Genomic DNA, 25,273 nt, shown 5'->3' on the forward strand with positions numbered 1-25,273 from the left:
TCAAATGCTTTTCCGTGAATGAGTCAGTCATTTTATACATGTTTTGTGTTTGTATCTACTATTATTTATGCAAATATCCTGTAACTGAATGTATTGAATCCTTTCCTTGCATGTCCTACAAGGGAAAGTTAATTAAACATGCGAAAAAGTAAATATAAAGTCGTAGATGATGATGCAACCGTGGAATGAAAATGCTATGCAATGAGCGTAAATGCAACTACACGGACTAGGAGGGACAGTACTGGGGGGCGTAAAAAAGAAAAGAACGGTGCAAAGAAGAGAAGCCGGAAATAAAACCAATATGCAATTCTGAGGAACATCAGATGAACGTTTATAACATATTACTTCCTTGGAGGAACTCCACGATAAGTGGGTTGATGTTGAGCGGCCATCATCTCATTCAAATAGGCTGGGTTACCATCTTTGCCGACATTAGGCTGCTGGTAGGTGCCCTGCATATGATTGGTAAAAGGGTTTCCATAAACAATATTTTGAGTAGATTGAGGAACAGAAATAGTTGGATGCGGCTGCAAGGGAGCACGACGACGTACCTTATGGCGGAATTTCAAAACTTCGTCCAAGATTTCTCGTTTCAAATCTTTAATATCTTCAAGGGATTCAAAGCTAAAATCAAATATGGAATCACATACAGGTTCATCTGTTGGATCGTGCCAAACAGCTAAATAGGGATGTTCCAAAGCCTCTTCAACGGATATACGTCTCTGAGGATCAAACTCCAAGAGTTTCGAAAGTAAATCAAGAGCAAGAGGGTTTGCTCTAGGGAAATTAACTTGAAAAGGAATCGGTTTTTGTTTAGGAAGGCTTTTCACATAATCGCGAGCACGGGAACTGCTTATATGCGAAAGTGTTTCGTTATCAGGCGTTCCGAGTTGATGTAAAATTAAATTGAGCTGATGAACATAGTCTTTCCCTTTAAATAATGGGGTACCACCTAATAGCTCAGCCAAAATGCATCCTACACTCCAAACGTCCACACCTTTGTGATAACTGCTAAAAGAGAGCATAATCTCTGGGGCTCTGTACCATCTTGTAGCTACGTACTCGGTCATAAACCCAAGATTTTCATCGGCGTTTTCAGTACAACCACGAGCTAAACCAAAGTCGCAGATCTTAAGTTCACAATCTGCATTAACTAACAAATTACCCGGTTTTAAATCACGGTGAATTACATTTGCCGAATGAATGTATTTTAAGCCGCAAAGAATTTGGTAGATAAAAGACTGAAAATGGGCATCTGTCAAAGGTTGCCCGGACTTAATGATAGCATTTAAATCAGCTTCCATCTAAAATGATATTAGCAGACAATACTTGAAAAAGATTCTCAGAGACGTTCATCTTCTCTTAATTAAAACATACCAATTCCTCGTAAATATAGACTTCGTTAAAGTTATACGGGTTGATGATGTCCAAGTCATAAATGCAAGTAATCTAAATGGTTAGTTATCGTGTACTATAACCAAAACAGTAACTGTAGCTCCAATTATGACTCCCACTTCACTCATGGAACAACGTTTTCATTTCATACGTTTCGATGATTCCGCATATGAATCAATAACTTGATTTCGCGAAGAGCACGCTTTGTTAAAATAGGTTTAGAAAAGACATTGGTGATCTTCTTTATGGCAACTGCCTCCTGGTCTTTACTTGCTACATTTCGAGCAGCACAAACAATTCCGTATGCACCTTGACCTAACTCTTTAACAACCTAAAAAATGGTCAATTTGAATTCTTCTATCGTTGAATACTCACGAAAACCCTTTCTAACTCGGTGACTAAGCAAATAAGGTAATTTCGTTGGCATCCCAGTCTCTTTCATACCTTAAAGTTTGGTTCAACATACATCTCTTGATTAAACACACGATACACTCGGTGTCGACGATCCATATTGACCAGAAATATAGAAAAAGAACGACTAGTAAATTTGGAGAAGGTTTCGTTCTTGATCGTCTTGGGAAGTTTAATGCTCAGTTGACCACGGTAATCGGTTTAACGAAATGCAGCATAGAAATCATAAAGTAAGATAATCTTGAAAAAGAAGATGGAGAGAATAATGATTTGTTAAATGAAAAAGTTATTTTTTTATTAATAATTCTTTTAGGCCCATAACTCTAAAGTCCCCGATGCGTCAATAAGCAATGTAAGAGCATAAGGTCGGTAAAGGAAGGCTATGTCAACAATGGGATACAGGCGATTTTCATTAGGAAGATACTTCTGTTGTTGAAGAAACAAAAGTGGTCTAGAAACACCTGAGGACTTTGGTCGAACCTGGGATGACTCTACTGTTCGTAGATGTACTGGAGGTGCATGTTGAAGAACTGAAACTTTAGCCGTTTCATTAATGTTGGTAATTGATAAGTTTTTAGAAGGATTGTTCGTATCCCACATGTAAGCATGAGGACTGCCAGGAGAAACGATGATAAATAGAATCTTTCTTTCCGTCTGGCTTAATGTTGAATCATTCTGGTAGTAAACAGGAACTGACAAGCATGGCCATCCAGAATGATAAGCCTGAGAGTCCCCTTGGAATGAATCGTTCAAGTGAGGTTCACGAATCCAGGACTGCTGGCATAATTTCGAGCCGATTACGTCGTCTACTTCTTGTTGTACAGGATATGGGGGAGGAACATTGGATTCCCAATTATCCAAAAACATTTCTTCACATTTTCCTCGCTCGACATCAAAAATCAAAACCCCAGATGATAGACGATTCATGTTCTCAAACATATCATCTTCAAAGTCTTCGGGCCTTGTTTTTTCCCTTTTTTCATTCCCTAGTCGACTGAAACTTATTGACACAGTGGTACATCCAAAAATGGTAGATATAGCTTTAGCATCTTGGCTTGTATTCCCCATTGCTGGGGCAGTCGGCTGTAGACTTTTAAAACTTCCGCTTGAACTTCCTCCTAAACCCATGGAAGATGGAGAGTCTATATTTGGGTTGTTAATACCGTCGCCAAACAGCGAAAACGCTGGTTCCTTTCTGTATCTTCCCGATAAAAAATCAATTTTGTCTACTTTTGCTGAAATCCTCCATGCTGTAGAAAGAACATTTAAACGCAAATCCCACAAAAGGAGCCATCCTTTCGATGTTCCTATAAGTGCCCACAGACATCCGTCGGAAACGGCAACTGAAGTGGCTGATCCACGTTCAATCGGTAATTGTATGGATGCCAAAGACTGTAAAGTTCCTGCTTCTAGATAATACAGCTTAGACAAAGCAGTGACTATCACTATGCGGATACTTCCGTCGTAAAAGTTCGCTGATTCCATCGATGTAATAGAATCATTGATGTCCATATTAGGAATCCTGTTACTTGAAATAATTTTATGCTTTTGGTTGTGTATGTCAAGCTGATGGACTTCAATAGATCCTTCTTGTGTAACAGACGCAAATGAGTATGTGTTTCCCATAAAGCATCCATTAACAACAGGAAATCTACTTCTTTCTCCATTTCGACGAGTATGACCATATGCCAATCGACATTCACACTTCCAAAGTGGAATCTGATGATCACTTTCAACCAATTGCCATGCTCGAACTAACCCATCTAGTCCAAGCGTAACGAAAAATACAGAATCAGGACTTGCAATAATTCTCTTCATATCTCCGTCTTTTACATTACCCAAATTCACCTGGGTTACACGGGACCCCTCCGGTTGCCAATCACTCCCTTGTATAGCTTTGTTCGATTGTTTATTGGGGTTTATAATCTTCCCTCTTCTACGTAGTGAAATAGATGATGCCCAGCTTGGAGCAACGGCAGGCCCAAAGTCGACCGCAGCCACAGCAGCTTCAGCATACAGTTTGTTAAGGTAATTCGTTACATAAGGATTGCTTCCTGTATAAGAAGATTTCTTGGCACCATCTCTTAAACTTCTTTCGTTCGCTACGAGGCTGAGTAACGTATTCGAATTTGTTGTCATAATAGGACTTGACGAATCTAAATTAGGAACTTTCAAATCAACAGTTAGTCCATACTTCCCCGTTCGCTTGTTTTTTCCAGTCAATTCCCCTTCGGCAGTCGATTCTTTGCTCACTTGCTCATCATAATTATGCATTCGATGATGCATGAATTGAGTTGAAGATTCATTATCTATAGAACGCATAGAATTCGGGGAGGAATTGGTTCTTCTTCTCTGACTAACTGGTTTTCTGCGCTGCATGAGTGCCTCAGACAAAGTGTTAACTTCGGAAGACTTGGATTTTTGGTGATGTTGTTTATCGTCTACTTTTTCTTTCATCGAGTTAGTAGTAGACCCAAATGCATTAGTCATATCAGTTCCAACATAAGCTGCGGATTCTGGTGAAACCAAATCTTCTGTTTGTGAATGTTTCGTGTGCGTGGATTCTGCATAATTATTACCAATTTGTTCCACATTTTCTCTCAATAAATAGGGTGAATAAGGTGCTTCAGGATTCCAAAATATCATTTCAGGCAAGATGTGTAGAGGTGATTTTGGGGCATCCTTTGATTGATTAAAAGCAAGTTCACTTTCACGTTTTCTTATTAAGATTCCAGAGTTGGTGATTGTTCTATATATGTATTCACGAACATTTCCCAGTATGAATAAATGTTCCTCCTTCATACCCATTTTCTGGATAATATGAATCCACTTGCGATCGTCATCATTTAATTCAAGGGCTTCTGATGAAGTTAGAATCGTATGTCCCAATAAATGGAGCTTCTTTCTAGGTCGTAAATTTGAAATAGAAGAATTTCCATTTTTGGTTTTCTCGAAACTCAGTTGTAAATCACCTATTTCATCGTCATCTTTTGAAAGGTTTGGTGAACGAACAGCCTTCCAAAATTCAGAATTGTCGTCAGATTCAGTAAACCAGTGCGTTAATGTTGACCAAACTGAAGCCGGAACCATTGGAAGAATAAAAAGGTTAAGTTCTTCTAGACTATTTATGTCATATATGGGAGAAAGTAAATACGGACGAAGCACAGGCATTAATATGCATTGACGATCTATTTCTTCCAAGCATTTGTAGGTAGAGTAAATTACAGAAAGCGTAGCTTTTCTAGTATAGATATTGGGTATTATAGAAAAAGGTACAATGAGATGAAGAATCTTAAGGATAACGAGTTTATCAAACAGGTGAAGCTCAATAAGGGCAGCAAAGGATTCTAGTACACTCTCCAACACTGCTGGTTCAGGATCGACCAAAGCCTGTAACATTAAAGGTAAGATGTACTCATCGACACTTCGAGGACCGATAAAAATGGCAAGCCCAGTAATACTTTCAAAAAAAGCAGATCGAAGCATCCAATCAGTATCATTTAGGTAAGTAATTAAATGACTCAAAATTAAATCATTTGACTTAGCTTTTCCAAAAAACACACAGAGAGGTGGGAGAGCACTTAATAAGGATCTTCGCACAATGGATGAACTATCGGCTAGTAACATCGAAACATGTCTTTCAACCGTAACAACCAAATCATGACGTCCAGTTTCAAATAATAATTCTGCTTTACCATGATTTACATTTTCGTATTCGGACTCCGGAAACGATAGAATTCCTGCATTTCTTAGAGACTGTGCAAGATTTACAAACTTTGAAGCCTGTCTCGCCAATTCAGGAAGACAAGATGCGTATGTGGCACGACAACGAGAACTTGAATCGGATAAGTACCTTTGTAAATCCGGAAACAAATATTCCTGAAATAAGAATGCGTTGATGGGAGCGATAGCGCTAATATTCCGAACGAGACGAGTAATAGTTATTAAAGCTCGAATTCGCACGTCTGTGAATTCATCGGCTACAAGAGTCATTATAAAAGGCAAGGCCGTATCCAATTTTGCCTCATCGGGAATACTAGTCGATAATATTTCTATAGTTCTTAAGGCATTCAGCTTTGATTCCCTGGTCCGGACATGGCGTACAGCAGAAAGAACAATCGGCAGAAGGATACTTGCCGCGTGTAATGAAGCTTTCAAATAATCAGTATCATGTTCTATAATACCGGCATCAGTCGCCCTTGCATTATGCGAATGGATATCTTCACCAAATAGCTTCTTCGAATTCTCCAAAAATAGTTGATACCATTTACCTGACGCAAATGTCGTATCGAATTCATCAGTTAAAGATGTATAAAGAGGAACAAAAGAGCTTTCAAAATCGTCATTCATTTTCCTAGACAATAGATGGTCGTTAGAATCATTATTAAAGGCGTCAACAAACGGAATTAAATCATTAAAAATAGTATCCACTCGTAAAGAATAAATATACGGCTGGTTTCGGACGGGCTCTGCATATGAAATGCTTTGGGGGTCTAATAATTTACAACAGTAATCATACAAGGGAGTATAAAAACATTCTGGGAACACAGTGCCTCGAAATCGCTTCAAATAATTGTCTGCCGTATCGCGTTTTGTAGGGTCACATTGAAGCATTTCCAAGATCATATTCTGAGTGTCTAGATCTTTGATTTGACGAAGAACGGTAGAGATGTCGTAAGAATTGTTAGCCTTGTAATTAAAAAGTTGAGAGAGTGTAAAAAGCGGTGACCCTTCCAAGAGAAGCTCAGCAAATACACATCCTAAGCTAAAAATATCCATCTCTGGAGTAAGTGGGGCTATGCGAATTTGCGAGTTCGGAACAAAGCGTTCAGGTGCAATGTTACAGACACGGCGAGAAGAAGTATCGAAAAAATAGCTATAGTCTGCTGGGTTATCTTCAGGAAGGAATGTTGGTTTGAAGGAGCTAAAATCTGATATGTATACCCAATTCCAAGTAGTTACTAATATGTTTTCAGTTTTAATATCACCATGACAAATCCCATGTCTATGGCAATCTGAAATTCCTTTAAGTAGTTGGAACATGATCCACTTCTTTTCTGCAGAATCTAAGAATGGACGAGTAGATATCCTATCATATAAGTTATGGGCAACATATGGGCGCATTAGATACGCAGCCCGCATTGTAACCAACGTCTTCGTATACGGTAGGATATTGGGAGACCTTTCAAGAATTCTCTCTTGCTCTTCTAAAACATTTGCGTTAGTTCCTGCATTCTACAAATTCCAGAGTAATAGACATAGAGGGAGGTAGTACACGAACCTTGTAGGGAATTGACAATGGCGGTTAGAGAGATTTCCGGTAACTTATTTACAAATACTTTTATTAATTCTTCATTTCCCTTTCGCTTTAGAATGCGAAATGTTCGCAGAAATTGAGAATCTCCTAGACTATATCATTTGTTAGAAGCAACGCCAAGAATCCATTGGTAGCGCACCTTCGTTCATTATAGTAATCTGGAAGTTCTTCAGCAAATAACTCATGGAATTGGGGTGTCTGTATAGTTGATAACTGAATCCCCATATGGAAAGATTATATAGTACTTGATTTTACATACTTTGTAACATGCAAGGAGTCATGCGTAGGTATTTTACATTACAAAGGTGACAAGGTAACAGTAAATATTGGGATGAGCAGAAAAGAAAATGAAGAACTTTCGTTTCTGAAGTATCTAATTGATTAAACGTGTTATAAACGTTTCATAAATTGAATAATTTGAATAGTGTAGTGAAGCTACCTTTTGAGCCATATTATTTTTTGGAAATCGACACTATCATCTGGAAAAGTATTAAAGTATCAAAAGTCAAGAAGAAAGACATTAACAGCAGATTAAATCCTCATAGAAAAGATAGAGTAGGCTTTTTTTTTCGTCCAAACTCACTCATCAGAAACACCGTTGTGTACTGCAGACGGCGAATTCAGTAAGAGGAGAGGCAAATATTTTTTCATTTTAAATTTTATTATCTTTTTTCCAGGAAAGAGCATAAGATCCAATAGCACGAGCCATGTCCTCAGCAGTGGAATTACGACCAAACACTTCCACGAATTGTCCATTAGGGTCCATCAAATAGAAAAAGACAGAATGATCCACTAGGTAATCGTCTTTTGTTGGATCAACGTCTTTGGGTGTGGAGAAATAGACACGGAACTTTTTGCAAATATCTTTAATTTCATCATGGGTGCCGGTTAAACCAGTGATTTTGGGATGAAAGTCCGACAAGTATTGGGCCATTTCAGATGGAGGATCTCTAGCAGGATCACAAGTGATAAACAAAGGGTTCAAAACATCTCCAACAACGCTGTTTACGATTTCAATGGCAGCAGTAAGTTTATCCAATTCATCAGGGCAAATGTCGGGACATCTAGTAAAGCCAAAGTAAACTATGGAAAACTTGCCCTTGAAATTTTCATCCGTAACTCTTTCACCATGGTGATTTAACAACGAAAAGGATCCACCGAGCTTTGGTCTACCGACGGTAGACAATGCCTTTTCCTTCTTTACCTCTATAGCCTTTTGTTTCTCGTTTTGAAGGTAAAAATATAAGCCAACACTAGTTACGGCTGCCACTGTAGCAGCTCTTACGGAAAGCATACTTCTCCAAGAATGCTGGGTTGCAGTTTGCTTTCCAGCAATCATTCTGCGGCCGTCTAGCCTGTATTGAAAGGGAGAAGCTTTCGATCGAACATTGGCTCTCAAGATACTGGCTATTTGGTTTGCTGGGCCAAGTGCTCTCCTACGAAACATAGTACAAAATCGTAAAGCGTTCAAAAACGAAATAGAAAAGTGATCTGTGAAATAGTAAAATACCCTTAAATTAGAAGGTTTTTGTAGAAATGTGGAAGGATACGGAGAAAAAAAAAACTTTTCTCGCTCAAAATGGTTGAGACTTTAATTACCGGAGGAGAAGTAGTCAATTAGTATGGTATGTAAGAGGTGTCGTACCCAACATATCTCGCAAATCTTTCTAATGCTTTTTTTTACAAATTCTTATTTTTTGAAAGGTTATAAACAGTGAAACTATAGTTTCAATAGCCATAACCGACCTTTATGAACCCATCGAGCATTTCGACGATTTTTTACACCTTGTGAAGGCTACTATGGAACAAGCAATCTTTAACAAAGCAAGATGGACAAGATATTATATTTTGTAAGATCAGGAATTAGGAATTATTCAAAAAAATGTTAGTATTTAATGACTCGCTAGAAGCAGCGCTTGATGTTTTTTATTTTCTTTGTTTCGTCCATTCGAGCAGAAAGGAGGTCAGGATAAAAGATAAGTAAGGGAATTTTTGTTTTCAGAATATAAGATCTCTACTGAAGCTAGCTTCTTGTGTGAAATTCTTACTCTAAACTAGCAGGTGGCAGTACTGCGTCGGGTTGAACCAAAAGGACATCCTTAAATTGTAATTGATTCCAAAATATATCCATCTGTCTAAACTAATGTTGTCAAAGAAATTTCTGTCGAATATTCAATTCTTATAAACCCCAACTTTAACGACAAAGGTAATACCGTTACTATAAGTGCCTTTGACACGAGACGAGATTCTGTAGGATTTTCAATTCTAAAATGCTGTTGTTCTGCTACCCTTCAAAAGAAAACTATCTTTACAATGGACATACTCCATCAATTACAATTGTCAACGACTTACTGTTACATATACTACCCACTTGCTTTGGTTAAATATGAATATAGATTAGTTGTTTTCCCAAAAGGGAAAAGTATTATATGTGTATATATATAAAAAAAAAGAATGACTTGTACAAAAAAGAAGAGAACAATAAAGAGAGCCCGGAGAGAACCAAATGTCCCTAGGGTAATTGTAAAGCAACAGAAAACGAGGGTTATGCGTGTCTTCGCAAGAAAGAACACACGCTTTTTCGGAATAACATAAAGAATTTGATTACGATAGTTCTGGTAAAGTACAGAAACTGATCTTTCGACGAAACCATGGTTCAGGGATCCGTTTGTCCGGAAAGCATTAATAAAAAACAGTAAATCATTAGAAGATCCCGTAAGAACGACATAGATAAAAAAAATAAAACAATGAAAAAATGACAAGATAGTTAACCCAGACAGACAACAGATTTTGTTGGTAAAAAACAAAAACAAAAAAAAAGCAGATTTCCAGCTTTGTTTATTTGTTTACATTTCAACGTAATTCATTGTTTACGCGACTCGTAATGTCGCGCGTCTTGTCTGACATAGGTAAATGAAATAGATCAAAGATTGTTGTTTCGTTCATGATTTCCGAGATCGCTAAAGCTCGTTTTACCGAGTTAACAGAAGATGCTTTAGACAGCGTTGAAACATTTTCCTTATTTTCATTTACTGAAGGGGAAGGACTGCGGTTTATACTACGGCGGTATGTACGTTTAGAACGCTTCATCGGAACACTGCGTACAAGTAGCAATGATCCAGTAGCACCACAAGTAACATTGAGAGACATATTCTTAGAGGTACGGAAGGGAAGAAGAGTCTTGCGTTGAGGTTGAGAAATGCAGTTAATGGAAGGACTCATTTTTAAAACGTAAAAAAGAAGGATAAATAGATTTTTAAAAGAGAAGAACGAATGTGAATGGATATAGAAGTGAAGAAATGGGTCTCCTACTTATACCAATTCAGCTAATTTCTTTCATTCACTAGAATCAAGGAATCTACTTGAAACAATGTAAACCAACTTTTAATCCCATATAAAGAAGAAAAAATAAAAAAATAAAATTTATGTATAAATTATATCCCACCGTTGAACATTGTTTGAATTTTTTGGAAGGAGTCTAAAAATAATTTTACCTATTTATGCTCACACTATTCTTTTTCATTTGTGTTTTCAAAACCTTTACATCCTTTGGAATTCCAAACGTTTTCCTTTCGGCGGTCTATGAACACTTAAGGACGCGTCCAAATGGGTTTGTTTACATCCACGACGCGTCTTCCCCAAAAGTATTTGACGCATCACTCCCTCTTCCTCAAAAGAAGTGATGTTAATACTACTTTTTTAGTCAATTATTCACCTTTTTCTCATCCGAAATATCCTTCAATTCCTTCAGCTTAACTTTCCTACCAACTAGCGACAAGTCCTTTTCATAGGTGGTATTGGCTTCCAGGTAACAATTATCATAGTAAAGATGTATTGTAGTTTCCAATGCACAAATAGTACTGTAATCGAGAAGAAATTTAATATATGCTGGAAAGTCTCTCACATGTAGTTTTATCGCCCCATTTTTATTGTTTATCTTGTTCCTTTTTCCCCATTCCATTCCTCTCTAATTACTCATCATACTTCTGAAAAATCGAAAGCCTCTTCGTCATCGTACACAACTAGTGTTTAACTCAGATTATCGCGAAAAGAAATTCTTGCATTCATTTGCTTTCTCTCCTCTAATTTGGTTTGACCATTTTTAAATCTGTAGAAATTTGATGCGTAGTTTGTATACTTCGTATTTTTGCAAAGAAATAAAAAAATGACCACTAAGTGACTTGAACACTTGACTTCAAGATTTGGAATCTCACACTCTACCAACTGAGTTAAGCGGCCTCTTTTACTGAACGTATTTTTTAAAACTATCTATACAAATTAATGCTCATGAAATTATTTGAATAACTTACATACATGGCAATAATAAAATTTTTATTCCATTGGTGGTCACCTTCTTAATTACATGTCTATTCCCATTTTTTATTTACTATAGTATCAGAATTTACATAGCAAAAGAGGTTGTTTATTCTTGTGGTTTACAACAAATCTCTAGATTGCATATTTTCTAGTCCATTCACGGGCACTAAGTTCATAACGTTGTCTGTCGGTTTTGTAGACGTGGGCAATTTCAGGAACAAGAGGGTCATCAGGGTTGGGATCAGTAAGCAAGGAGCAGATAGACAAGAGAACCTTGGAAATCGTCAATGCTGGTGACCATTGATCACGAAGAATGTCCAAACAGATGCTACCGTTGGAGTTAATGTTGGGGTGGTAAATTCTGGTAGTGAAGTTTACCTAATGATGTTAGACTCAAATTCCTACAGCTAAACGAAAGAATCACCGAAAAGCAATGGAAAGAAATCAATAAAATTATACAAAGAAACAGATTGAACCAAGAATTCGTATGTTTCACAAATTTTTTAGGTGCCCATTTTTCATGACTCCATAAATACGCCATTCACGAGTTTTCTATTCGCCTCCGGAATAGTTCACTCATTTTCCGTCCTGTTCGGAACTTGCAAAGGTGCGTTTCTTGGATCTGTTTCTCCTTATTTTTATTTTTTTTCTTCCAATGATTTTTTCGTTTCTTCATACTTACCTTGGGAGGTTTGAAGGGATAGTCAGTGGGAAAGTGAATTGAGAGAAAGAATACACCTCCAGCATAAGGACTATCAGCCTAAAAACTCTGTTAGTAACATGAGAAAACTTTTATAACTATTCGAAGACATAGCGACCGAATGTTTTTCAATCCGTCGCCTCATCATGAATCACTTACAGGTCCCATAATAGTTGCTTGCCAGTGGAATAAGTCGTCGCCAACAGGACCGGCAGAGCAAGAGGAGGGTGGGTCCTTTCCAAGATCAGCAAGCTCACGGTTAATTCTCTTCAAAGCCATCCTAACTGTCTAATGTGATATTCTTCCAACAGTCGTGGTGGTTTGTTCTTGGAAGATTATGGAGACTAATAGAATATACATATAAGAGTGAAAATTCTTTCACGCACGGGTTCGAATCTCAATGGTTTATAATTTTTAGTAATCTTGTCTTAAGTGGCGCTAAAAAGGCTTATCGCAAAATAATTTGGGTTCCTTAGTAAACAGACAGTATCTAGAGATATAGGTACAGTAGCTCGACAAAAACAAAATATTTTTTGTGTTTCATTTATGCCATATATCTACACAAAACTAAATTTCAAAATGAAATGTCATTGCTCTCATTCAACGTATAAGTAATCTTCTCTATAGGACGAAACAACGATTTCGCAACTTTTCAATTTTTTTTAAAAATCGCCTAAATCAGGCTCATCATCATCTAAATCAGCCTCTGCCATTTCTTTATCCATTCGTCGACGTGCTTCTTCTACATCTTCCAACTCACTCTTGTGAGCATCCATCGGGTAGCGCATACTCTTTACGCTATCATTATGAAGTGCCAAGCAGAACTGAATGCGTTCGTGAAAAGCTTGCTGAGGTTGCTCTGTAGCGTAAATGTCAAAGGCTTCATTACTGGCCATAAACGCATTATTGTGATCAATACTGGCATCAATTACACCATCTCGAATACCCTTGGCGACAATATATTCAGCGCTTTCTTCACTGTCCAAGCCCAACTTAAGACAGACATCTCGCAAAGAAATTCGGGAATATGACAAAGAAATCATTCTCAGTCCCGTCTTAATTACTGTGTGACGCAACCTGCAAATCAAAGTATGTAATCCGTCATAACGAAATTCAGTTTCGTATTTTGACAATACATCTGTAAAAGCGTTCAAATCACCAATTCTCACAGCTTGGCTGATGCGCAAATAGGGAGTCAGAGTCTTCTCCAGAGATTTTTGACGGAATATTCTTCTTTCAGGAATCTCTCCCATGAGCAATTGAACGACCACATGCAGCTTGTAAACAGCTTGCAAAAATTGGACGGCATAAATGGTGTTGGGTGCCTTTCGAATAGCACTAACTAAATGTTCATGAGCAGTAGTATAATCCAACTGAATTGCGCGAATTCGACCAAGATAGTATTGATATCGAATGGCCAAGTTGTTGCTTGCATTGGTGGGAAACACTGTTTTTGAGACCAGTCGGTCTGCTTGATCGTAAAGATTGAATTGAATATAATTGCGCAACAATAAAGTTAAAATCATGGCTTGAGATTCTGTATCATGACGAAGAGTTGCTGTTCGGTGTACCGCCAGCAGGGTATTTCTGCATTCCACAGAACGATTACATTTTTCAAGAAACAGGGTATAGTAAAAGTAAAGTTTTGCTGCAATCTGATCCAACGTACGACGATCAAAAGTTTGTAAGCGTTGTACAACCTTCATCATGTAACGAGCACCATCATCATATTTTTCATTATAAAATAACGTAACGCCAACTAATAGCTGCAAATACATGCTCACTTCTGGGAGAGGGGCATCATTGCTTTCGTTCTCATCCTTGCTTTCATCCATTTCCAAATCATTCACTCCAATTAGGCTGAGGAGATCTCCTTTCGTTTCGGGCTCAGAATAATAGTACTTCTTAATAAGATGACCCAAATTCTCAACAGAAAGGCGACGGCTAATGTTGGAAGTCGTTCTTAAAGCCCGATACACGAGTCTTGGATCTCTCTGCTTTGTAGCTTGATTTAAAGCAACAATATTGGCCTCAACATCTAACAAACATTAGCATTCAATTTAATACTTTCTTTTTCTATTTGCTTACCTTGTAAAGCTGTTCTAGGTGCTTCAGCGTTCTTCTCTATTTGATCCACTGATTTCGTGGTTTCTTGTTGTTTCACGGAATCTACCTCCATTTCTAATTATATTAGCATATATAATACATATATATATATAGGCTAAATCGTATAATTCATACCTTTATGTTGCTCTGCCATACTAATTTTGTATTTGGTAGTGGTCAAGTCAGCAAATGTGGGTGTATGTAAGAATATGCAGACTAAACTTCGATTGTTACCTTGTACACAAATGAAATATCCAAACTTACGGATTGACAAATTGAAATACAAATAATAAAAAGTTTGTTCATTAATTGAATAAATCGAAAATTTCTAGCGAGTAAAAGAGAGAATTAAATAAGATATGCTTCAAAAGGAAGGCAAAGTATTGAAGGATAGGCTTCTTTATAGGGTAAACCAAAAATATTGTGAATATATTTAATTCTTATAATAAAAAAACTTGATTCTTACGTTCACGTTCCGGTTTTTATCCTTTTTGATATTTGTGATATTCATTTTCATGTCATATTAACAATTTAATGAAGGCTTGGTGATTTCGATTTGTAAGGAACGAGTACTGGAATAAATATAAATAAAACATAACCGCGGTTTATAGCTCATCTGTCTCCTTATTGTTATCTGGTAGATCCTGAACAGGAGATGTAAAGGCAAGTCGAGATTCTTCAGCATTCCGAAGCATCGCTGAAATTTCATTGTCATACGTCGTCCATTCGCTCACCTGGCGACGAGCTCGATCAAGTTTCTTTTCCTTGGTTAATGGATTTTGGCACAAATCAATCGTTTTGGCTTTTTTCAGACTCTGATCATCACACCATGTCTCGCACCAAAGCCATTCTTGAGGAAGTGAGTGGATCGGAATGAGATGTTGGAGGTTGTTGGGTAAATCTTGATCCAAATTTGACAATGAGTTTGGGTCGGCTGACAATAATTGGTATTGTCTACGAAGTAAATCTCCTGCACTCATTTTACGAAAACGATCAAGATCAACGACGTAAAGAGCGCTTATATGGTATTTAAGACCACGCAAAAACTTTTTCCAATAACCTTGCTTCCAGAAACGGAAACCTTCCATTTCTTCGCGAGAATCGCACATGGGAGTATATCCATATGGCGCTCCTTGCAAATCCATGTCCATTAACTCCTGTAAATCCGCACGGACTATCTGATCGGCATCCACAAAAATAACTTTATGAAGATCGAGTGGAAACAAGACATCCAAAAATAATATTTTATATCCCCATATTTCTCTTTGTTTCTCGTCCTGCTTTCTTAACCATTCTGGCCAATTGTATGTTACGTATTCGTATTCGAATCCGTACTCATTCGCCAAGACTGGAATCGAATGCTTAAAAGAAGGGGAAAGAAAGTTTTCGATAAACCAAAACTTCACTTTTTTATTAGTATGCTGCATCACACTCTTCGTCATGATATACATAAAACGTTCATACAGATGTCCGCTGGCAACAGAGAAAATGTTGATGGTTGGATCTTTGTTTTTGTTTTTAAAGAAATTAAGTTTCTTTTTCATTTTGTCGAAAAATCTCTGTGGACTCATATCTTCGTCTAATATATCGGAAGATTCAAAACCAGGATTCCTTCGCATCACGGGATATAAAGTGGCCCCTTCAAAGCTATCTAAAACCACCTGCTTTTCTTTACCAGAATCCAGCCTATTCAGTGTCGTAATAGTATAAAACTGAGATGAACGACCAGGTAACGGTTTCAAATTCCAAATACCGGGATTAGCTTTCAGTTGAAAGTAACCCAGATTAGCAAGAATGATAGTGTCAGTAAAATGTTCGTGCTTAGTTGTCTCCAATGCTAACTGCATTCCACGAGGTGGACTTTTCACATTCTCCTCTTGAGAGAATCCTTGTATAAGGATATTCTTGAGTTCATAAACCGCTGAAATAGGCTCAACAAGTACCTCAGATGATGTGTGTTCCAATTTAATATTATACAGATCAATGTCAACTTCCTCTTGCATTACAACCCACGTATCACGAGATTCAATGTCCATAGTAAGTAGAGTCTCTGCCGGAAGTTTATCAAATTCTACACCTGAATCTTTGAATTTACCGTCGTAACGGAAAACAGGTTCGTGTTCAATGGAATACCTATAGAATCTGGAAAGAGGGAAATCAGAAAGGCCTTTTGACGGATTTAAATAAATACGAACCCCGACCCCATCCAAATGAGAAATGGATTCAAGTATAGCAGACCACTTTTGGGATGCCTTAGACAAGGGATCTAAAATGGCAACAAAATGGTAAGTGCAGGAGTCGAAATTATCCGTTCCTATTGTTAAGGAACTAGGTGGCAGCTGGCTGTGGAAATTATCTCTAGGGAACATAGCCTTTTCATGTCCTGGAACGGAGCCACGCACATAATCAAATTCCAGCTTCTTTAGATATGAGCTAACAAAAGGTAAAATTCCTTTCTTTTTTAATTCAGTAGCGTTCACAAGAGCATTATCAAGTTTGTCTATATAGTTGCTTTTTTCATGAGAGAGTAGCATTTCAAGATCTTGCACTCCTAACTTGTCAACAGAAATTGAATTGATCAACCTTCCGTTTAGTATCAATACCGATTGACTGGGATTATTGATTTTCGCAACAACTGCTTTGGATGCTTCTGAATATTTAGCCAGTTTAGATTTCACTTTACACGTTAATTTTGATTGCTTTTTCTTCGTGTTTTTGTTCAATACTTTTAAAAGATGTTCAGTTGTATGGTGGGAAGAAGAGCTAAGTTGAGTAATTAACGCTGGCAATTCGTTTTCTAAGTCAGATTGAACCAAAACCAGGTTACTGCTTTCAAACTTTGAAACTGCTTCAGCCAGCGTTGTGGTTAATTCTAATCCTTCTTCAGAAGCGAAATCTGTAACCAACCAAATTGAGTATTTCGCTTTTTTATCGCCGATGGTCAATAGATCAGAATGGGTATAGCCTGTGTCGTCTAAAAGGTTAAGCATATCAACTTGCTTTATTTTAGATTTTGAAGAAGGATAAATTAAAGGATTGCGAGTATGCGGTGCATCTTTTAGGAGATAATCCAATAAGTTTTCTTCCTCAGAGACCATTTCTTGAGCTACAGCCAACTGGATTTCCGGGATATCTTCGATAAATATGCTGTACATGTTACTGTCATAATTTTCATCATGGGCAATTATTCGTCCGTTAACAATAACTTCCTGACTTTCTGGATCTAAACCTAAGCGTGAACTCCACTGAAAGCTCTTTGATAAAATCGTATCGTAAATATTGGAATTTAATGATGTCTTTATTTTATGGAAAGTTTCTTCATCGTAGTCTTCAACGGGCATATGTTCTTCAACAAGAGCCCAAGCACCCGCAGATGGATCACCGGCAAGACACTTAAACAAAAACTTAAGTGCACTTGGCTTTGAATTTGTTCTAGCAACATAATGGAATGCACGACAAATCGTCTTGCCAAATTCATCCTCTTCAGGTGCTACACAAACAAGCCCAGTTTGAACAGGAGAAGGTCGACGAGAAAACTGAACAAGCTCGGAAAGCAGTGAAATGGAAGAGTCACTAGAAGGGAAAATTGGATATATAACAGTATGTAATTGCTTCCGTAAAAGGTGTAATTGACCTGGGTAAATCGGAGTCAACAATTGCATATTACTCTTGGGCCATTTACTATACCGTGTGTCAGTCTCAACTTCGTTCATCCAAAAAATTGCCTTATTGTCTTCCAAGTCATCCTGGGAGTGGAAGCGGAAGAACTTAAATTGGGCTTCTGTAACGTCAAATTGCTCACTAGATAAGACTTTTGAAGCCTTCGAAGGCTCTATCCCTAACTTTTGAAAGCCTGATAAAATGCGACGCTCTTTACGCAACCACGAAAGAATGCTGAAGGCATCTGTTTCCTCAAGATCAATTGAAATTCCATTTAGCCAAATAGCATTTTTCCCTTCAGGTATAGCTTGAGATTGAAGATGATTGACGTCTTCGATAAGATCATCACTAATACTGACCTTTGACACTAGATGCTGAGCATACATGGGGAAATCCTGAGAAAGGAGCTTAAATGTCATCAAAGGGTTTCTGCTATTAATAATGGCTTCTGATGCCAACAGATCCAAACTAGCAATCTCATTCTGAGTGACGGTTTCCAGTTCATCGGAATCTAAGTCAAAGAGAACTTCTTTTTTCTTCTTAGATTTATCAATCCTAGAGGTATTGTTTTCATTAGAAGACATGGGTATTTCCCGATCATCCATTACTAGATAGTCGGTACGCTTTAGAGAAGCATGAGCTCCGAAACTGCTCACATAAAGTTTCTCTAACTCAGTGTCCTGCGAAGGTGCGTAGCGTAAAATGTAGTTACATTTTTTGTTTTTCGCGAGGGATGAGTAGAGTTTGTGGAACTTGTCTAAATCAACTCCAAAATCGGAAACTATGACAGCGACTGGAAGCCCTTCTGATAAATTATCTCCTATAACTTTATAATCAAGGGGACTAGGTTGATAATTCTCGGAAAATATAAGAGACTCTTCAGGTAGATCAGAAAAACAAAGATTCGTTTGTTCGTTTAATACAAGGAAAGTGTTACAATCTTCAGCATGAGACGAAACAATGCTGCTAAAAGCAGCCAGCTTTGGAGCACCACTTAATAATGCGACTGAATAAGAAAATGTAGTTAATTCCTCTTGGGATAGTATTTTATCGGCCTTTAGGGATTCAACCGTGAGGTTATATAATTGCTCATCGGTTATCAAGTCATCCTTTCTAATTGAAGGTAGGTTGTCTAAAAACCAAAGAAAACTATCTCTATTCTCTTCATGTAAAGATTCGGCTAATAGAGCTACAAACGAGGGCTTGCTGAATGCTGTGGATACCTTAACGTCAATAGGCTTGGCAGCAAAACAGAGAGAAAGAAAAGGAACGAATGTTAACCATTTATTCCATCTCATTTTGCCAAAAAGGTTCTTAAGAGTATCCAGAAAAATACTCTTCAGGTAATGGCTGAGTATGAGCGTATTTTGGATGAATGTAGTGCTGATTATGTACCTGCGAGACTTGTTTGAGATCATCATGAGTAAATGAGAAATGTAAACAAACACATAAAAAAATAGATAGAATTTTTGTTTCTTCAGTATAACTTAAAAGATTCCTCCAATTTGTTTCTGTACTTACCAAAGACTCGCGGACGAACATTATAACTGTTATCTACAAATTAAAAATTAGAGCAAAACGATGGAGAAAATTACATTCAATATAAAATTTAGTTATTTAGTACTTTTCTATAGTGCTAAGCACCTAAACTGAGCAGTCCTCATTCATTCGTTTGTATAATGCGACAGAGTAAGAAAGGGCATTACAGACCAAGCTATAAACCGTCTATGATATGGAATACTACTTACTTTATATTAAAGTTCAAGAATTTCTTATGTATGTAATCTTCTGTTGCTTTTTTATTATTGTTATTTTCAAGTGAAGTTTTGTGGAAAAGCTTCTATTCTACATTGTATGTAGGCAACCAGCCAGTGCAAAATGGAAATTACCAGAATACTTAATGATTACAACTTATAATGAGCCTGTGAAAGCTGAAAACCCATTTGCCCACGTTAATGCTTCACATTGAAGTATCATCAAGAAGCATATTGGTATAATCGGGTCCAAATCACAAAACAACAATTTAGCTAGAATAATTATCTGGTATTAGGAAGAGGAAGTGCGTAGGGATGTACTGCTTTCAAGGCAATGTAAGATAGCAACGACAAGATCCAGGCAATGCCGTACAACATACCCTTCTGTAATGGTTGCAATATAGCAAGGATAGGATACGCATAAAACTTGTTAACCTCATAACATTTTTCAACCCACAAAATATAACTGATAGCCACGGCAAGGTACAACAACGTGGACAACTTGAGCGACAAGGAGAAAGGAGGAGAAAAAAAGAAATAATCGATCAAACTATATACTGTAGGCATCAAATGCACACTCAAGTCAAAATTCAAGGGTAATTGAACAGGCCTGTTTTTAGGAATGAGTAAACTACGATCGTACATAACAATAGACCAGTATAGAATTGTGACAATTAACTCGAGAGGACAGACTATGTATAAAAGAACTGGCTTAATTTTCCGGAAGACCCTCCAATTTGTAATGTCAGCCAGCAAACTAACCAGCATAGTAAGCATTGTTACAGCCAAGGATAATATAGTTCTAAAGATTAGTTAAACACTAAGTTTCAGTTGAGTAAAAACAAACAGATTCCTGTAACATACAGATGCTGAAAATGTGATCCATATGAATTTCGAATAGCCAAATCACCATTTTTATGGATCCAACTGATTGACCACAGAAGATTAGCTGTAGCTATACTATGCAATAGGAATGATTTTATACGCGTACTAGCAGTCCTTTGTTCCATTGTACCTATTTCTTGATATCGGTTTTCTCCAAGGGAAACGGGTCCGCGTATTGAACGGAGGAGGATGGTTCAAGACGGCCGAGGCCCATCTTGGAAGCCAATTCTTAATAGCACAATTGCGTTAGAAAACACTTCTTACAGTTGTTTCTTTTTTTTTTACAGGAACAAAAACATCATCAACTCTAATAGCCATTTAAGCAACATATATTACACTTGTATATGAGCTTTTTTACATTGCAATTTATGGGTACAATAAGAGTATTAATTTATTTTTCGTAAATAAGAAATGAAAATGAATGTAGAGATTCATCCTGCGCATTCCGTCAATCGTTACTATGTTCAGGCAAAAAAGCATTTAGATATATGTATAAATTTACGTCGTAAACAACGGCCAAATTAACAAACAGGAGACATTCAAGGAATTAGAAGAACTTGTTCATATATTTTCACGTAAGAGCTAACTTATACCAAAAAGCGTCGTCCAGTACCGCGTTGGCCAATAGCTCCAAGGTCACACACCAAGCATACTCCACTTGCTGATGCCTTATGATACTTAGCAGCGCAAACGGGACAAGATTCATAATCCTGTCCTGAATAGACGGGAGTTAATGTCTTAGCGCAAATACTGAATTCCACGTGCGGATCGTAGTCTATTTCAAACGCATCATGGGGATTTCTATCTCCTAAAGTAATAGCACGACTCGCCTAAGTTTATTAGTACATCAGAATATAGGTAAAACACTTACAGCTTCTGCAGCGGGTCCAGAGCCTGCCAAATCAAGCAATCTTTGACCTAAGAAAGAGGCAGACTTGAAATTCTTCTGCTTATGAGAAGCATTGATTGCTAAGCGATGAGCTATAATCGAATGAACGGGTTGTAATTTAGTTGAAGCAAAGTAGTAAGACAACTCAAGTGCGCGTGTCACATCACCCTCAGACAACTTGCGTCGCTCCAACTCGCATGATAATCCAACAATATATTCTCGAGCCTCATCCAATAAATCCGACATCTATATAATTAGCTAACAATTCATCATCTTTAAATTTCACTCTTACCTCTTCAGCTTCTTCTTGAGTATTAGCTACAGAAGTAATTAACAAATAAATGATGTTTAAGCAAGCTTCTTTAGCCTCCGAGATCTTGTTTGCTTTTACCAACCGATAAGCTTCGTTAAGTTCATTATTCTTGATAGATTCCAAATTACGTGAGATAAAAGGAAGGGATTGGTTACGTTCAGCAGATTCTCCATTACGTCGAATGTAAATTGTTAAAGGATCAAGACCATCAACAGCAGGTACATAAGCTCTTGAAGCTGCATAAATCTCTAAAAAGCGACTTTTAAGGGGAGCAAAATTCACAACTCCAACTTGTCTACCCAAAAGTTTCATAGCACTTTCAAAATCACCTGCAGCGATATGGTCAGCGGCTAAGGGTGAATTCTTCAACCATAAGTGAATTTCGTCAGCACCATCGATAACACCAACTTCATCTTCTGCATTTGGAACGACTTCTTCAGCAGCCAGATCTTCGACTTCCCAACCATCACCTTCCTCGGGACTCTCGGCAGATAGATCGCTACCGTCTTCTTCAACATTCAATAGATCTTGTTCGGCTTCCTGGAATTCATTCACTGATGCTGTTTCCTCTTCAGGTTCTAAAGCCATTTGCTCTATCCGATCTCTCAGCAGTTTTTCAAATGAGGAATCGGAAGTATCCTTCAGAGGCCAGTTCTCAGCATAAGTAGGGCGAACAGGAGAAGGCAAAGTAAAAGAGGGACCAGTGCTAGGTAGCTTAATGTGATCTTCATTGATACCACTAACGGTTAACACTTCTTGAGCTCTTTCTTCTAGACCATTAGACTTAGCCGTTAAATAGGCAAGTGGGTACATATTGGCATCAACAAACATGTCAATCCGAGCTTCTACATCGTTCATATATAATGAGTTTTGGAAGAGACTTAAAGCATCATTACGCTTCTGAGCAATCATAGCCATTTTGTTAAGCTTTTCAGTATTTCCGGTAATCAGATACAAGAAGGAAAGCTTTTCAAAATAGCGAAGCTTTTGATATGTAATCTCAGCAATTTTGTGGTTTCCAGAGTGGAGAGATTCTGAAGATAAGCGAGACCAAATTTCAGGTCTATCGATTGTACGAGCAATTTCCAAAGCAGTTTCCAGATTGTTACATTGCAAAGCTAGTTCGAAACGAGTTGATAAATCTTCCACAAACTGCAAAGCAATTTCAGGATAGCCCTTCTTCTGTAAATAAGCGATAATGGCTTGACCAACTAAATCGCTATTTTGAATTAGATGTAAGACCTGTTCGTAATCCTTCTTCATCAATGCTAATTTGAAAAGATAATCTGTAGGATCAATCTTGATCGTGATAGGTTCTGCAGCGCGATTAAGGGCAAATACCAAATCACCTTTAGCACGAACAAGGTAGATGGTAGATTCCAGAGTCTTCACAATGCCTGAATCACCCGACATCAAAAGGTATTTCAAGTGATCAAGAGTTGAATAGAACAAAACATTATTCTCAACCCAGACAGCACTCTTAATTCGAATAGTCTCATGAATTGAGGTAATTAGCTCCATGGATTTTTTAACGATGTATACAAAATGCTTACCAATTAAGGCTGCATGGGAAGAATCATTAGACCAAACAACATACTTGACTTTATTGGCATTCACAGACGCAGTAACCTTCTTTTGTTGCAAATCAAACATGTGGACTTGGGTTGAGGTAGAAAGAAGAATATGCCCCATTCCAGCATAGAAAATATCGTTTACCTTCTCTGGTAATTCAATTGTCTTTGTTACCTTATTGGTTAAATCTCTAATGTCAATCAGTTGCTTGCTACGATTAAAGACAGCAAAGCGGTTACGGGCAACAAATAGAGCTGTATCACCGGAACCTTTGATGCCGTCTTTGGAACTAGAGGAACGAGAAGACAAGTTGACCAGTTCATAAATTCCATTATCCACGGGGGAAGTTACAAGGGCAACTTTCTCGGCAGGATTGTAAGATAAAGAACGAGGATGCGTCCATGGGCTTCCTTGATGCTTCACGGAAGCTAAAATATTGCTTTGTCCTCTAATTAGATCATGAGAAACGATTGACTTATCTTTGCTGACATAAAGGAGAGTGTTGATGTTGAGAGCATGAGCAGGACGTTCACGTTCTAATTTGAAAACCATAACACCGCTGTCGTGAGCAGCGGCAAATAAATTAAGTTTTGGATGAACAGTAACAAACCAGAAACGGTCATTATCACGACGGAAGGTTTGAATGGCGGTTCTCCTATTGAGATCCCAAATACGAATTGATTTGTCTTCACTAGCGGATACGATTAAATCTTGATGGGGATGAAAAAGACAACATAAAACATTATTGAAATGTCCACGGCAGGTGTCGACTTCCCAAGCTTTAGAAGCAGTCATTCTCCAAAGCTTAATCAATCGATCGTCACCGGAAGATAAAATGAGTGGAAGCGTAGGATGGAAAGCACACCAGTTAGCTCCGCGGTCGTGACCTTCCAAAACGAACTTTACAACAGCGTCCGTACTACCAAATAAATCATTCGTTATGTTATTTTGGGCTTGAGCAAGTTGCTCTTCAATTGTCATACTGACGGGGGCAGCATTTTTCATGCGAAGACCGCTAATGTCCCAAACACGCACAGTTTGATCCAAACTAGCACTCACAATTAAATCTTCAGAAGGATGAAAAGCAGCACACATAACATAGTGAGAATGGCCAGTCAAAATTGCTATGCAGTTTCTTGATTGCCAGTTCCATATACGTATCGTCTGATCATCTGAGCAAGAAAGGATCCAAGGGTATTCATGGTGAAAAGCACAAACACGGACATAGTCCATGTGTCCACAAAGAGAAAATAGCAACTTCTTCGCTTTGTAATTCCATACATTAACTTTGTAGTCATCACCGCCCGAAACGAATAACGGTTGGGTAGGATGAAATGCAATTCCACGCACAGGGCCATCATGTCCATCAAATCGATCTATAAGAGTTCCCATTCGATAATCCCACAACTGAATTCTACCATTGTGTAACGAAGTAAGGACCCAAGGCAGAGTCGGATGAAACGCGACCCCTTTGGCCCTAGAAGATTTAGACTCAAACTTAATTAGCATCTCCATTTTTATTTAATTTCTTTGGAGAGTTTCAAAGAAGATGCTAATCTCCCAGTTGTTTGTTGTTGTCAAGTTACCAGCAGCCGTCAGTAAGTGGTTGTGGTTTTACCGCGGGCATAGCGCGGTGGATCCCCGACTGCTGTGTTCCTTTAGGGCTTTGTTGAAGAGTCATGAACTTGAATATGTTATTTTTTTAAAAAAAAAAAAATTAATGAAGTGATACCTCTCATTTGTACCGCTGTATTAGTATTGGATAAATCATGCAATTTCCAGACCGAATACAACCTCTGTTTGTCAACAAAATGCTCTAAGTATTCAAGTCATTAGCTGAAACTTTCAAGTTTGTAAGATACATGCTCTTTATTTACAGTTGGACGAGACCGAGCGGTTTAATGATCCTTTTCGAAATGCAGTTGTATTAAACTTATAATATTATTGCTAATTG

At 37.8% G+C, this 25,273-nt stretch overlaps 10 protein-coding genes and 1 non-coding gene across 11 annotated transcripts; all 11 read right to left on the bottom strand.

Annotated features, from left to right (window-relative positions):
* Positions 1 to 15: 15 nt before the first annotated feature.
* Positions 16 to 2,062, bottom strand: SOCG_04428 (CMGC/MAPK protein kinase Pmk1). Its single transcript, XM_013162174.1, has 4 exons — positions 1,840 to 2,062; positions 1,547 to 1,726; positions 1,378 to 1,449; positions 16 to 1,304 (listed from the first exon to the last, which is right to left on the bottom strand). Exons 1-4 carry the CDS (start codon positions 1,903 to 1,905, stop codon positions 342 to 344), a joined length of 1,281 nt encoding a protein of 426 aa, XP_013017628.1. The 5' UTR covers positions 1,906 to 2,062; the 3' UTR covers positions 16 to 341.
* Positions 1,996 to 7,401, bottom strand: SOCG_04429 (VPS15 protein kinase Ppk19). Its single transcript, XM_013162175.1, has 3 exons — positions 7,263 to 7,401; positions 7,088 to 7,215; positions 1,996 to 7,013 (listed from the first exon to the last, which is right to left on the bottom strand). The coding sequence occupies exons 1-3, from the start codon at positions 7,346 to 7,348 to the stop codon at positions 2,116 to 2,118; spliced, it is 5,112 nt and encodes a 1,703-aa protein (XP_013017629.1). The 5' UTR covers positions 7,349 to 7,401; the 3' UTR covers positions 1,996 to 2,115.
* Positions 7,402 to 7,441: 40 nt separating this feature from the next.
* SOCG_04430 (copper chaperone Sco1) lies at positions 7,442 to 8,794 on the bottom strand. Its single transcript, XM_013162176.1, has one exon. It carries the CDS (start codon positions 8,568 to 8,570, stop codon positions 7,776 to 7,778), a length of 795 nt encoding a protein of 264 aa, XP_013017630.1. The 5' UTR covers positions 8,571 to 8,794; the 3' UTR covers positions 7,442 to 7,775.
* Positions 8,795 to 9,551: 757 nt separating this feature from the next.
* On the bottom strand, positions 9,552 to 10,433 carry SOCG_04431 (uncharacterized protein). Its single transcript, XM_013162177.1, has one exon. It carries the CDS (start codon positions 10,343 to 10,345, stop codon positions 9,977 to 9,979), a length of 369 nt encoding a protein of 122 aa, XP_013017631.1. The 5' UTR covers positions 10,346 to 10,433; the 3' UTR covers positions 9,552 to 9,976.
* Positions 10,434 to 10,826: 393 nt separating this feature from the next.
* SOCG_04432 (uncharacterized protein) lies at positions 10,827 to 11,150 on the bottom strand (the record flags this gene model as incomplete). The annotated part of the gene is made up of 1 exon (XM_013162178.1): positions 10,827 to 11,150. Exon 1 carries the CDS (start codon positions 11,082 to 11,084, stop codon positions 10,827 to 10,829), a length of 258 nt encoding a protein of 85 aa, XP_013017632.1. The 5' UTR covers positions 11,085 to 11,150.
* Positions 11,151 to 11,289: 139 nt separating this feature from the next.
* SOCG_16220 lies at positions 11,290 to 11,362 on the bottom strand. The gene has a single exon. It is a non-coding gene; the product is annotated as a tRNA-Trp (tRNA).
* A 100-nt stretch (positions 11,363 to 11,462) lies between these two features.
* On the bottom strand, positions 11,463 to 12,519 carry SOCG_04433 (ubiquitin conjugating enzyme Ubc4). Its single transcript, XM_013162179.1, has 3 exons — positions 12,300 to 12,519; positions 12,123 to 12,200; positions 11,463 to 11,818 (listed from the first exon to the last, which is right to left on the bottom strand). The coding sequence occupies exons 1-3, from the start codon at positions 12,417 to 12,419 to the stop codon at positions 11,573 to 11,575; spliced, it is 444 nt and encodes a 147-aa protein (XP_013017633.1). The 5' UTR covers positions 12,420 to 12,519; the 3' UTR covers positions 11,463 to 11,572.
* A 230-nt stretch (positions 12,520 to 12,749) lies between these two features.
* SOCG_04434 (19S proteasome regulatory subunit Rpn3) lies at positions 12,750 to 14,449 on the bottom strand. The gene is made up of 3 exons (XM_013162180.1): positions 14,382 to 14,449; positions 14,229 to 14,321; positions 12,750 to 14,178 (listed from the first exon to the last, which is right to left on the bottom strand). The coding sequence occupies exons 1-3, from the start codon at positions 14,398 to 14,400 to the stop codon at positions 12,803 to 12,805; spliced, it is 1,488 nt and encodes a 495-aa protein (XP_013017634.1). The 5' UTR covers positions 14,401 to 14,449; the 3' UTR covers positions 12,750 to 12,802.
* Positions 14,450 to 14,564: 115 nt separating this feature from the next.
* Positions 14,565 to 19,347, bottom strand: SOCG_04435 (UDP-glucose-glycoprotein glucosyltransferase Gpt1). The gene has a single exon (XM_013162181.1). The coding sequence runs from the start codon at positions 19,325 to 19,327 to the stop codon at positions 14,852 to 14,854; it is 4,476 nt and encodes a 1,491-aa protein (XP_013017635.1). The 5' UTR covers positions 19,328 to 19,347; the 3' UTR covers positions 14,565 to 14,851.
* A 284-nt stretch (positions 19,348 to 19,631) lies between these two features.
* On the bottom strand, positions 19,632 to 20,769 carry SOCG_04436 (uncharacterized protein). Its single transcript, XM_013162182.1, has 2 exons — positions 20,525 to 20,769; positions 19,632 to 20,462 (listed from the first exon to the last, which is right to left on the bottom strand). Exons 1-2 carry the CDS (start codon positions 20,668 to 20,670, stop codon positions 19,943 to 19,945), a joined length of 666 nt encoding a protein of 221 aa, XP_013017636.1. The 5' UTR covers positions 20,671 to 20,769; the 3' UTR covers positions 19,632 to 19,942.
* A 164-nt stretch (positions 20,770 to 20,933) lies between these two features.
* Positions 20,934 to 24,892, bottom strand: SOCG_04437 (coatomer alpha subunit). The gene is made up of 3 exons (XM_013162183.1): positions 21,727 to 24,892; positions 21,417 to 21,680; positions 20,934 to 21,375 (listed from the first exon to the last, which is right to left on the bottom strand). The coding sequence occupies exons 1-3, from the start codon at positions 24,832 to 24,834 to the stop codon at positions 21,133 to 21,135; spliced, it is 3,615 nt and encodes a 1,204-aa protein (XP_013017637.1). The 5' UTR covers positions 24,835 to 24,892; the 3' UTR covers positions 20,934 to 21,132.
* Between the last annotated feature and the right edge of the window lie 381 nt (positions 24,893 to 25,273).

Source organism: Schizosaccharomyces octosporus (genome assembly GCF_000150505.1).
Source record: "Schizosaccharomyces octosporus yFS286 unplaced genomic scaffold supercont6.1, whole genome shotgun sequence".
In the NCBI taxonomy this organism is placed as follows: Eukaryota; Fungi; Ascomycota; class Schizosaccharomycetes; order Schizosaccharomycetales; family Schizosaccharomycetaceae; genus Schizosaccharomyces; species Schizosaccharomyces octosporus.